General features: G+C 41.9%; 1 protein-coding gene across 1 annotated transcript in view; it reads right to left on the bottom strand.

Moving 5' to 3' along the window:
- Positions 1-436: 436 nt before the first annotated feature.
- Positions 437-12,926, bottom strand: part of DIRAS2 (DIRAS family GTPase 2) — a 34,617-nt gene continuing 22,127 nt past the window's right edge. The window contains exon 2 of the mRNA NM_001192064.3: positions 437-2,620. Within this exon, the coding sequence (NP_001178993.1) occupies positions 1,985-2,584 (600 nt within the window). The 5' untranslated portion in view covers positions 2,585-2,620 and the 3' untranslated portion in view covers positions 437-1,984. The remainder of the gene's footprint in view (positions 2,621-12,926) is intronic.

The following is a 12,926-nucleotide window of genomic DNA, read 5'->3' as shown; positions in this document are numbered from 1 at the left end:
CTGAGAATGGAAATAGAACAAAAAATATATATATAGGGATAAGTTGAAAAGCAAATGTTCTAGAAAATTCAGCAATGAGATCTCACTGTGAAGGCTGTGCAACACTCACTTGGAACAGAAGGAGCCCAGCAGAGGGTGTGGCTGTTAGGACTTGGAGAGGGACTTGGTTCTGGACCAGGAGTTCTGGGTTTCCCTGATCCCCACTGGTGGCCAGGCCAGCCATCTCTACCCTCCCTGCCCAAGTTCTATTCTAGGAGGCCAGAGTGGTGGGCAGACTATCAAGCCAATGGCTTGCAAAGTGCCTCCCACACACAAAATACATCACAGAGATGAGTTATTAGCAGAGCAGAAGGGATGAGGGGAAGGCAAGAAAATCAAACCAAAAGGGGGAATTTAGGATCTGTTGAGAGCATAGAGCTGCCCAGAAGTGGCCACATCAGGAGGGGCAGGGAAAACACAGAAAGTACAGGAGAGAGTGGTGTCCATAAAGGTCCTGAACTTGACCACTCAGTACCAGCTAGCACTGCTGCCCAGCAGCCTGGAAGCATCCCTGTACTCTGCCTGCCAGGCAGGCAACAGGAAGGTGTTCTGCAAGGGAACATTCCAGAGGAAGCCAGAGTGGGATGCAGACTGGAACCAAGAGGAAAACTTATAGGCTCTGTCAGTGGGAACTTTCAGGAAGCAGCTCCAAAGCAGCCTTGATGCTAGCAGAAGAATTAGCTGAGTAGTCTGTGCTCTGCCCATGACAGAGGCCTGCCCGACCTGTCTCCAGCCAGCATGCAGCAACCAGCAGTGGTTGGAGGATGCACATGAGATTTATTCCAGAGTGAACCCAGCATAGGCCAGCTCTTAGAAGACATTTCTAAAGGAACGTGCACCATAATTGATTACTTGAACTGATTTTCCAGGAATATACTTGTTAGAGATAATAATCAAAAACACAGCAAACAACTTCTGTCTCAAAGTATTTCATTAAGGTGCAAAATATGGCACAGATGTGTCTACGTCTGTTAGAAAATGGATGTGCTTCTGGTCTTCAGAGGGCCTTTATTGGCTGTTACTCAGTTGGAGATAGAGCGAGTTATTGAAAAAAAAGATCATGTTGGAGGACAAAAAATGTCTAAAAAATAGCTACTTTGATTGCTTTTATTTAAAATCTAAGGGCTGTAAGAGTTATACCCCTCATGGGTCAAAGGAAGGAAACTTCACGTTTCTAAAACTCTCAAAATATAACACACAAAAATATTATTGTGATGTTTCAGTATTGTCACAATATCCTCACACAAACGTTTCAAATGGAAATTGAATTTTTGACAGAGTGGCATACTCTTAGTGAATTCACCACTGTATGTGAAAAGAAATACTCTAAAAGGTTAAAATGATACCTGCTAATAACTAGGCTAGTGAGGACATCCCCTCAGATTGGCAAGGCTCACAGGTCAGCTCTATTACATTTAATTCAGTTAAAGAACCATAGAAGGGAACAGCTTTGGCCTGGTCTTCTCACCTCCTCCTGCCCCTCCCATCCCCCAGGGATGTCACTGGCTTCGGAGCAGAGGGGACGCCTGGTCTTGGGGGTTGGTGCCTGCAGCTCTGGGTTAATGTGTATAAATGCTCTCATATGTATCCAGATGGTACCTCCTGCTATCAGCAAAGCACATTCTCCTTCTGCCAGCACGAGCCTTCCTGCCTCCTGAGGGCCAAGGATGCCTCCAAAAATGGCTGATGTCCCTTGGGTTTCCTGCGATGCCAAGCGTGTTGGTTTTCATTTTAAGCATCTGTCAGATTCCCTGATTCTGGAGAGGGGGTGCTTATCGGTGGTGGTGTGAAATGCCCTCTGAGGACAGTTGGGCACATCTCAGTCAAAATGCAATATTTAACATGTGGGCATCTGACATGCTACCCTGACGACTGCAGGTGTCACGTGGGAGGGGGAGGGGCAAAGAGGGGGGACACACAACCGTTGCTCCCACGGGAGGGCGGTTCACATGACCACGCACTTGCCCTTGAGCTTCTCTTTCCTTTTCTGCTGCTTGCTCTTTTTCCCGTCGATCTGGAGGCTCACGGTCCTGCGCTTCTCCAGGTTGAGCAGCTCCTGGAAGAGCTCCTTCACGTTGAGGTTGAGCTTGGCCGAGGTCTCCATGAAGGCGCACTTCCACTTGCGAGCCAGCACCTCGGCCTCACTGCTCTCCACTTCGCGGTTTGGGCTCTCGTCACACTTGTTCCCCACCAGCATGATGGGGATGCTCTCCACGTCCCCTTTGATCTCGCAGATTTGCTCATAGATGGGCTTGAGCTCCTCCAGAGACTGCCGGCTGGTGATGGAGTAAACCAGGATGAAAGCATGCCCTTTGGAGATGGAAAGCCGCTGCATGGCCGGGAACTGGTGACTGCCCGTGGTGTCCGTGATCTGCAGGGTGCAGATGCTCTTGTCACAGCTGATGACCTGCCGGTACGTGTCTTCCACAGTGGGGATGTAGCTCTCCCGAAACGTGCCTTTCACAAACCGCAAGACAAGAGAGCTCTTGCCAACACCACCTGCGCCGAACACGGCCACCCGGTAATCATTGCTTTGCTCCGGCATGTTGTTTGCAGGCTCCAACGATTAACTAGGAAGCACCTACCAAAGGAACCAGATGTTTGAGAGAATTAGTAAAAGAAAACCTAGGAAAAGACTGCTTTACCGTTTCTTGATAGCTTAAAGAAAAAAAAAATTAAGTGGTATTATTTGCTTTCACTTTTCCTACATAACAATTCAAATTTCATTTTAAAATTCTCTAATTCTAAATCCAATTATAGATAACCCTCAGTTTTCAACAGGGCTGTTGATCTACTGAGTGGCTACCTGAAGTCAGTCTGTTCCTCCTTATTGGACCATGGTTCGGAGCAGCTTTGCTCTCAAATCACCCAGCACCCAGGGAAAAGATGCAAAGTCAGTCCAAGGGAGAAAGAATCCAGGAAAGGTAATGGGGAGTTGGAAACTAGTCAGTCCTCAACACACACACACACACACACAATCACAGCAGATCTTTACTGTTTAACCTAAAATGCTGCTGCTGCTAAGTCGATTCAGTTGTGTCCAACTCTGTGCGACCCCATAGACGGCAGCCCACCAGGCTCCCCTGTCCCTGGGATTCTCCAGGCAAGAACACTGGAGTGGGTTGCCATTTCCTTCTCCAATGCAGGAAAGTGAAAAGTGAAAGTGAAGTCGCTCAGTCGTGTCTGACCCTCAGCGACCCCATGGACTGCAGCCTTCCAGGCTCCTCCATCCATGGGATTTTCCAGGCAAGAGTATTGGAGTGGGGTGCCATTGCCTTCTCCAACCTAAAGTGCTATGAACATTCAATATACCGGTCATAATACATAATTTTTACAAGTACAGAGAGGGAGTTAAAGGGGAGCAGAATGCAATTAATATTTACACAATGTTTATATTAACTCATGAAATCCTCACCACCCTGCAGAACTGGTGTCATTATCCCCTGCAAAATGAAGAACCTGAAAACACAAAAAGAATAGGATCATGGCATCTGGTCCCATCACTTCATGGCAAATAGATGGGGAAACAGTGGAAACAGTGTCAGACTTTATTTTGGGGGGCTCCAAAATCACTGCAGATGGTGACTGCAGCCATGAAATTAAAAGATGCTCATTCCTTGCAAGGAAAGTTATGACCAATCTAGATCGCATATTCAAAAGCAGAGACATTACTTTGCCAACAAAGGTCCATCTAGTAAAGGTTATGGTTTTTCCAGTGGTCATGTATGGATGTAAGAGTTGGACTGTGAAGAAAGCTGAGCACCAAAGAATGGATGTTTTTGAACTGGGGTGTTGGAGAAGACTCTTGAGAGTCCCTTGAACTGCAAGGAGATCCAACCAGTCCATTCTAAAGGAGATCAGTCTTGGGTGTTCATTGGAAGGACTGATGCTAAAGCTGAAACTCCAATACTTTGGCTACCTCATACGAAGCGTTGACTCATTGGAAAAGACTCTGATACTGGGAGGGATTGGGGGCAGGAGAAGAAGGGGATGACAGAGGATGAGATGGCTGGATGGCATCACCAACTTGATGGACATGAGTTTGGGTGAACTCCGGGAGTTGGTGATGGATAGGGAAGCCTAGCGTGCTGTGATTCATGGGGTTGCAGAGAGTCGGACACAACCGAGTGACTGAACTGAACTGAATGTCCCTGACTTCACACAGCCAGTGAGATGAGCTGTTGCTCAATTGCTCAGTTGTGTCCAACTCTTTGTGACACCATGGACTGCAGCACGCCAGGCTTCCTTGTCCTTCACCTCCCAGAGCTTGCTCACACTCATATCCATTGAGTCAGTGATGTCATCTATCCATCTCATCCTCTACCACCCCCTTCTCTTCCTGCCCTCAATCTTTCCCAGCATCAGGGTCTTTTCTAAGTGAAGTGAGACCGGGATGCAAACTGATGTGTCTCTGTCCCACAGGCTGCTGGAGTCACAGAGGGCCTGAGTGTGAACTCTCATTAAGCACCAAGTATTGACAATTCCAATCCCAAAGAAAGGCAATGCCAAAGAATGCTCAAACTACTGCACAATTGCACTCATCGCACACTCTAGTAAGGTAATGCTCAAAATTCTCCAAGCCAGGCTTCAGCAATATGTGAACCGTGAACTTCCTGATGTTCAAGGTGGTTTTAGAAAAGGCAGAGGAACCAGAGATCAAATTGCCAACATCCACTGGATCATAGAAAAAGCAAGAGAGTTCCAGAAAAACATCTATTTCTGCTTTACTGACTATGCCAAAGCCTTTTACTGTGTGGATCACAATAAACTGTGGAAAATTCTGAAAGAGAGGGGAATACCAGAACACCTGATCTGCCTCTTGAGACACCTGTATGCAGGTCAGGAAGCAACAGTTAGAACTGGACATGGAACAACAGACTGGTTCCAAATAGGAAAAGGAGATTGTCAAGGCTGTATATTGTCACCCTGTTTATTTAACTTATATGCAGAGTACATCATGAGAAACTCTGGACTGGAAGAAACACAAACTGGAATCAAGTTTGCCGGGAGAAATATCAATAACCTCAGATATGCAGATGACACCACCCTTATGGCAGAAAGTGAAGAGGAACTAAAAAGCCTCTTGATGAAAGTGAAAGTGGAGAGTGAAAAAGTTGGCTTAAAGCTCAACATTCAGAAAACGAAGATCATGGCATCCAGTCCCACCACTTCATGGGAAATAGATGGGGAAACAGTGGAAACAGGGTCAGACTTTATTTTTCTGGGCTCCAAAATCACTGCAGATGTTGAGTGCAGCCATGAAATTAAAAGACGCTTCCTCCTTGGAAGGAAAGTTATGACCAACCTAGATAGCATATTGAAAAGCAGAGACATTACTTTGCCAACAAAGGTTCATCTAGTCAAGGCTATGGTTTTTCCAGTGGTCATGTATGGATGTGAGAGTTGGACTGTGAAGAAGGCTGAGCTCGGAAGAATTGATGCTTTTGAACTGGGGTGTTGGAGAAGACTCTTGAGAGTCCCTTGGACTGCAAGGAGATCCAACCAGTCCATTCTGAAGGAGATCAGCCCTGGGATTTCTTTGGAAGGAATGATGCTAAAGCTGAAACTCCAGTACTTTGGCCACCTCATGCAAAGAGTTGACTCATTGGAAAAGACTCTGATGCTGGGAGGGATTGGGGCAGGAGGAGAAGAGGACGACAGAGGATGAGATGGCTGGATGGCCTCACTGACTCGATGGACATGAGTTTGGGTGAACTCCGGGAGTTGTTGATGGACAGGGAGGCCTGTCGTGCTGTGATTCATGGCGTTGCAAAGAGTCGGACACGACTGATCGACTGATCTGATCTGATCTGATTGACAATTAACTAAGAAGCTTGGAGCGGTCCTTTCATTCATCACAATTAAAATGATTATAGATGCTTTATTTTTAAGAATGATAAGAAGTGTTACTAAGATAATAGTATAAACCACTATTAATGGTCATAAAATGGAGTAGAATGGGGTTTCCCTTCAATACAAATACCACCTCTTTCCTGACATATAGATTATTAAATATCTTTCATACTGCCCCTTTTTTGGTAAGAAAGGATACAAAAACATCCAAAAAATAGAGAATCAAGCAATATCCAACATTTTTAAAATGAAGTAGACAAGTAATATGGTAATGTGGAATATGGAACCCATTTTCTCTAGGCAACATTTGCTTTCACTTTTCACTTTCACTTTTTTTGGAGTAACTGAGGGACAATAATAAAAGGCACTCCTCAAAATCATTTTCAGAGACCAGTAAAAATTAGATATAATTAGCCATGGAAGAAAATGGGTATGTGCAGCGAATGTCTACTGGCAGACAAATCAGGTCAAAGCCCAGGACAGTGATATCTCATCTCATGATTTCTTTCTGAGTTCACTATGTACACTGGCCTGCAAATATGCTCAATTAAATACTCAGCTGTTCTCGTATGCGCTTTGGAACCCCTAACCTATCGAGAAGGCAATGGCACCCCACTCCAGTACTCTTGCCTGGAGAATCCCATGGATGGAGGAGCCTGGTGGGCTGCAGTCCATGGGGTCGTGAAGAGTCGGAGACGACTGAGAAACTTCACTTTCACTTTTCAGTTTCATGCATTGGAGGAGGAAATGGCAACCCACTCCAGTGTTCTTGCCTGGAGAATCCCAGGGACGGGGGAGCCTGGTGGGCTGTGGTCTATGGGGTCGCACAGAGTCGGACACGACTGAAGCGACTTAGCAGCAGCAGCAGCAACCTATCGAGAAACTTGAAGAAGCATTTATATACATATATGTGCACACAAACAACTGAATCTCTTTGCTGTACACCTGAAACTAACACAGCATTGTAAATTAACTGTACTTCGAGTTACATGGTTACATGTTACATGGTTAGTTACATTGTTACAACTTTTTAAGAAAAGAAGAAAGTGAACCCAGAGAAAGAAAAAAGAAAGATTAGAGTAGAAATTAATAAAGAATAGAAAACTAATAGAAAATAATTAATGGAACCAAAATTTGGTTTTTTGAAAATATCAACAATAATAATATTTGCATTAGATTGAAGAAAAAAAGACTCAAATTATTGAAATCATGAATGAAAGAAAAAACACTACAGATCTTATAGAAATAAAGGTTATAAGGGCATGACCAACTCCAAGATGACATGTTAGATAACTACGATGAAACAGATGCAAACTACTCAAGCTGACTCAAGAAGAAATACCAAATCTGAATAGAACTGTAATGGGATAATAATCAAAATATTATTTACAAAGAAAATGCCCAGGTCCAGATAGCTTCACTGGTGAATTCCAGGGAAGATCCCCTGGAGGAGGAAATGGCACCCCACTTCAGTATTCCTGCTGAGAGAATCTTACGGACAAAGGAGCCTGGTGGGCTACAGTCCATAGCGTTGCAAAGAGTCCAACATGACTGAGCATCTGAGTACATACACATATATACGTAAACATATATATGTGTACATATGTGTGTAATATATATGTATATATAACATAACACAATATATCAATGAAAGACAAAATCCACAATACCTCAGTAGATACAAAAAACTGACAACATTCAGCACTCAATTATGTTAAAATAAAAACAGTTGAAAGAAAAAGTATAGTCACTGAATCGTGTCTGACTCTGTGACCCCATGGACTATAGTCTCTGTCCATGGAATTCTTTAGGCAAGAATACTGGAGTGGATTGCCATTTCCTTCTCCAGGGGATCTTCCTGACTCAGGGGTGGAATCTGGGTCTCGCCCATTGCAAGCAGATTCTTTACCTTAAGCCAGCAATAAAAGTGAACTTCCTCAACCAGATAATGGGCATATAATGAACAATACCAAACTAACACAATACTTCATGGTAAAAGACTGAATGACTTCTCACTAAGATCCAGAAAAAGAGTATTCACTTTTATAGTTTCTACTCAACATGTTACTAGAGGTTTTAACCATGATAATTAGGCAAGAAAATGAAATAAAAGGCATTCAGACTGGGAAGGAATGAAGCAAAACTATCTCTATTGCGGGTGGCATAACTTGGTATTGCTGCTAAGTCGATTCAGTCGTGTTCGACTCTGTGTGACCCCAGAGACAGCAGCCCACCAGGCTCCCCTGTCCCTCGGATTCTCCAGGCAAGAACACTGGAGTGGGTTGCCATTTCCTTCTCCAATGCATGAAAGTGAAAAGTGAAAGGGAAGTCGCTCAGTTGTGTCCGACTCCTAGCAACCCCATGGACTGCAGCCTATTAGGCTCCTCCATCCATGGGATTTTCCAGGCAAGAGTACTGGAGTGGGGTGCCATTGCCTTCTCCGTAACTTTGTATCAATAGATAGGAAATCCTAGGGAATCCACTAAAAACTGTTAGAACTAATAAATTAGATCAACGTTTTCAGAATACAACACCATTTAAAAATAAACTATTTCCACATACTTGAACAATCTAAAATGAAGAAACCAATTCCATTTACAATATCATCAACAAGTATAAGATACTTGGGAATACCTTTAACAGAGAAGTAAAAGTACACCTCTGAAAATTATAAAATACTGTTGAAAGGAACTGAAGACCTACATTTTTGGAAAGATACACACGTTTATGTATCAGAGGACAATGTTGTTAAAACAGCAATAGTCCCTTGAATCATCTACAAATTCAGTGCAATCCTTTAGAAAATCCCAACTGACGACATAAATTGACAAGCTGATCCCAGTATCCACAGGAAAATTGAAGAGACCCAGAATACTGAACCAATGGTAACTGAAGAAAAAAAGAAGTTGGAGGACACACACTGTTTGATTTCAAACTTATTACAAAGCTACAATAATCAAGACAGTGTGATATTGCACAGGGCAGCAAATAGATGAATGAAAAACTTCAGAGTCAAGAAATAAATTCTGACTTTTACAGTCAAATTATTTTTGACAAGGATATCAAGATAATTCAAGAAAGAATATCTTTTCAACAAATGGTGCTGGTACAACTGATATTCATATGAAAAAGAAAGAAGCCTCCCTTATACCATATACAAAAATTAACTCAAAATGGATTGAAGACCTAAATGTAAGCCCCAAAACTAAAAAATATCCTAAAAGAAAATACAGGCATAAGTTTATGATCTTTGATTTGGCATTGATTTCTTAGTAGTGATCCCAAAAACATGAACAAGATTAAAAAATAGGTCAATTTTATTTCATCAAAATCAAAAAGTCTGTTTATTAAATAACACTATTAAGAAAGTGTAAGGCAACACACAGAAAGGGAGAAAATTTCTACAAATCATATACCTGACAAGTGATTAATTCCAGAATATATAATAGATTCCTGGCATTCAATAACAACAGATCAGATCAGTCGCTCAGTAGTGTCCGACTCTTTGTGACCCCATGGACTGCAGCATGCTAGGATTCCTTGTCCTTCACTATCTCCCTGAGTTTGCTCAAATGCCTGTCCACTGAGTCAGTGATATACCTAAACACCTCACCCTCTCTCATCCTCTTCTCTTCAATTTTTCCCAGCATCAGGGTCTTTACCATTGAGTTGGCTCTGACTCTTTGCATCAGATGGCTGAAGTATTCAGATGGCTTCAGCTTCAGCATCAGTCCTTCCCATGAATATTCAGGGTTGATTTCCTTTAGGATTGACTGCTTTGATCTCCTTGCTGTCCAAGAGGCCTCTCAAGAGTCTTCTCCAGAACCAGTTTGAAAGCATCAATTCTTCAGCACTCAGCCTTCTTTATGGTCCAACTCTCACATCTGTACATGACTACTGGAAAAACTATAGCTTTGACTATCTGGACCTTTGATGGTAAAGTGATTGTCTCTGCTTTTTAATACACTATCTAGGTTTGTCACAGCTTACCTTCCAAGGACCAAGTGTCTTTTAATTTCATGTCTTCAGTCAAATCCACAGTGATTTTGGAGCCCAAGAAAATAAAATCTGTCACTGCTTCCACATTTGCCCCTTCTGTTTGCCATGAAGTGATGGGAAATGCAAATCAAAACCACAAGGTAAAGCAGTTCACAGACACTTGGAAGACTTTAACAAAATTCAAAATTAAAAACAAAACAAAACAGAAAATAGCAAATGTTGACAATGCTGTAGGGAAACTGGAACCACTGTGCTTTGCTGATCTGAATGTAAAGTAGTATAGCTGCTTTGGAAAGCAATCCATCACTTCCTTAAAAAAGTAAACAGAATTACCATAAGACCCAGTGATTTCCCTAATCCTACACCCATGAGAAATGAAAACACAGCCACACAAATAATTGTATGTGAATGTTCTTAGCAACACTACTCATAGTAGTCAAAAAGCAGGAGAATATCCAAATGGTCACCATCTAATTAAAGCATAAGTAAAAATATGGTATATCCATACAATGAAGTATTATTTAGCAATAAAATGATATGAAGTATTGAAAGGTGATCTAGCAAGGATGAACCTTGAAAACATGATGCTAAATGAAAGAAGCCAATGACAAAAGACCACACATATTGTCTATTTATATGAAATATGCAGAATTGCAGATCTATAGACACAGAAAGGATATTTGTAATTGCCTAGGGATGGAGTAAAGTGGATATTGGGGAAAACTGGGAAGTGACTGGACAGAGTTTCCTTTTCAGTGATGAAGTGTTCTAAAACTTACTGTAGCAATGATTGGACAACCCTGTGAATATACTAAAAACTACTAAGTTGCATACTTCAGTTGGATGAATTATATCTCAACAATGCTATCATTTTAAAAAAGACTGCATAGGATAACACTCCACTGTATATGATGATATTGTCTACTGATTCAGTGAACATTCTAAAGTTAATAGGCTCAGCTTTATTTGTAACAGCCAGATGATGGAAACAACACACATCTTCACAGTAGAAATGACAATCAAAGAATGGAATATTCATACCATAAAAAGCAATATACTGAATTACTTTATCCATACAATAAGAAAAAGCTATGAAAAGAACAAAGAATAATACATGCAACAACACAGTCGAATCTGACAGTTGAGCTCTGCTAAGCAGCCTGCTGAGCACTAGAGATGTTGCATATTTTCATTGGGCAGTGGTTACAAAGGTGTTAACACCATTTATAAGATGGTTATATGATTATTCTGAATGATTTCATTCTTTTAAATTTATCACAGCGGGAGTTCCTTGGTGGTTCAGTGGTTATGACTTTGCCTTCTAATGGAGGGGGTGCAGGTTTGATCCTTGGTCAGGAAGTTAAGATCCTACATGCCTCATGGCCAGAAAGCCAAAAGATGTGGATATTGAATAATATTCCTCAAACTGAGAAGAAACTTTGAGATTAAGAAATGAAGCAGGCAACTCCATGAAGTACAATTACGAAGTTTATTGAAGGTAACTTACATATGGGTTGGATGAGGCAGATGGCAATCCAGAAGCATTCATAGCAGCACTCCACCCTGTTGAAAGGGCTACAGGGGAGTTTAAAGGGGCCAATGTGAAATATAGATTCTGATGACCAAGTGAGAAGCATGTATGCACCCATTGGGAACCAATGGTTTTTCCTCCTGGAGGTTGGTTGGTGTGTCTGTAGGGGGTTGGGGGTGGGGGTGTCTCATGACCATCTGTGCCAGCAAAGGCATTCATTCCACTTTTCATGTCAGGTGAAGGCTAGTGTAAAAGTTGATAGAAAACATATTCAACTTGTGAGTATTCCTTGTGAGTTAGGCAGAAGGGTCAGGAAGATTACCTGGAGAAGGGCATGGCTACCCACTGCAAGATTCTTGCCTGGAGAATCCCATGAACAGAGGAGCCTGGTAGGCTACAGTCCACGGGGTCACAGAGTCGGACACGACTGAGCAGCTCGCACTTTCACTTTCAGTTATACAGAGAAGGAAAGGGGTAGGACTGAGAACTATGATGGAGCTGCCAACAAGGACTCAGTGTGGTTCAGCCACACAGAAAGAGATGAAGACCAGCAAAGTTTCAGGTAAGTGGTGTAGGGGAGCGAAAGTCACTCTGCAGTGGGCAGGAGAGTGATGGGAATTGATGAGCTGGTTGGAAAGAAAAGAAGTACAGATTCTATTTAAGGAAATTCAGGAATTAAGGAAAGGAGAGGGATAATTGGCAAAGGCTAAGGTAAGGGTTAGACAAGTGCGGAAGAATATCTACATAGGTCTGCTTCTGGGTGTCCGATGGAACAAATCTGAAAGAAAACAGGAGCCAATGGGATTCAGAATGCACACACAGCAAGTTATTCTTCAAGGAGAGAAAGAAGGGCAGGTGACGGCAGAGGAAGCCCCAATTAAACCTGACCAGGCCATTCCCAACTGCTCCTGTTATCTCAGCTTAAAAACTTTAAAAACAAACAAATGAAAAATAATATAATGCATGTAATTGGTTAAAGAAAAATTAAAATATTATAAAATACTCTTATCTACTCCTAGACCCCTTCCTTCAGCAGCTCTAGTCTCTAAGAATGGAAGCTCAATTATTTCCTGGTGTTCACCTTTAAATTTTAAATAATGCATTCATTGCTTGAATAATACATCTTAATGTCCTGAGTTACTGATTTTTGGACCATCTCTCTCTCTCTCTCTGTAAAATTAGCACTATTATCTTCCTCCATTGCCTAATTGTATCACTTACGCTCTATTTTTAAAGCAAATATCAGTATTTAAATTTTCCAGTTATAATATTTATAATTTGTTCCAAAACTTATATTGTCTTCTGTGGTTCTTCTGCAGGTTGTTTCTAAATGCTATTAATAAACAGCATTAAAAGGACTTTGTAAAGATTTTTTACTGAGGAAGTAGACAAAATTGGACCCACTAAGAGAGAAAGGTCATTTTCACCAAACTGCTGATTGCATAATTTTCTGTGTCAGAAACACTGGGGTCTTACTTTTCCAGCTTTTTGTCTGGTTTTTGCC

This window comes from Bos taurus, chromosome 8 (assembly GCF_002263795.3).
Source record: "Bos taurus isolate L1 Dominette 01449 registration number 42190680 breed Hereford chromosome 8, ARS-UCD2.0, whole genome shotgun sequence".
NCBI classification, from domain to species: domain Eukaryota; kingdom Metazoa; phylum Chordata; class Mammalia; order Artiodactyla; family Bovidae; genus Bos; species Bos taurus.
This window is presented reverse-complemented; position numbering and strand designations above follow the sequence as displayed.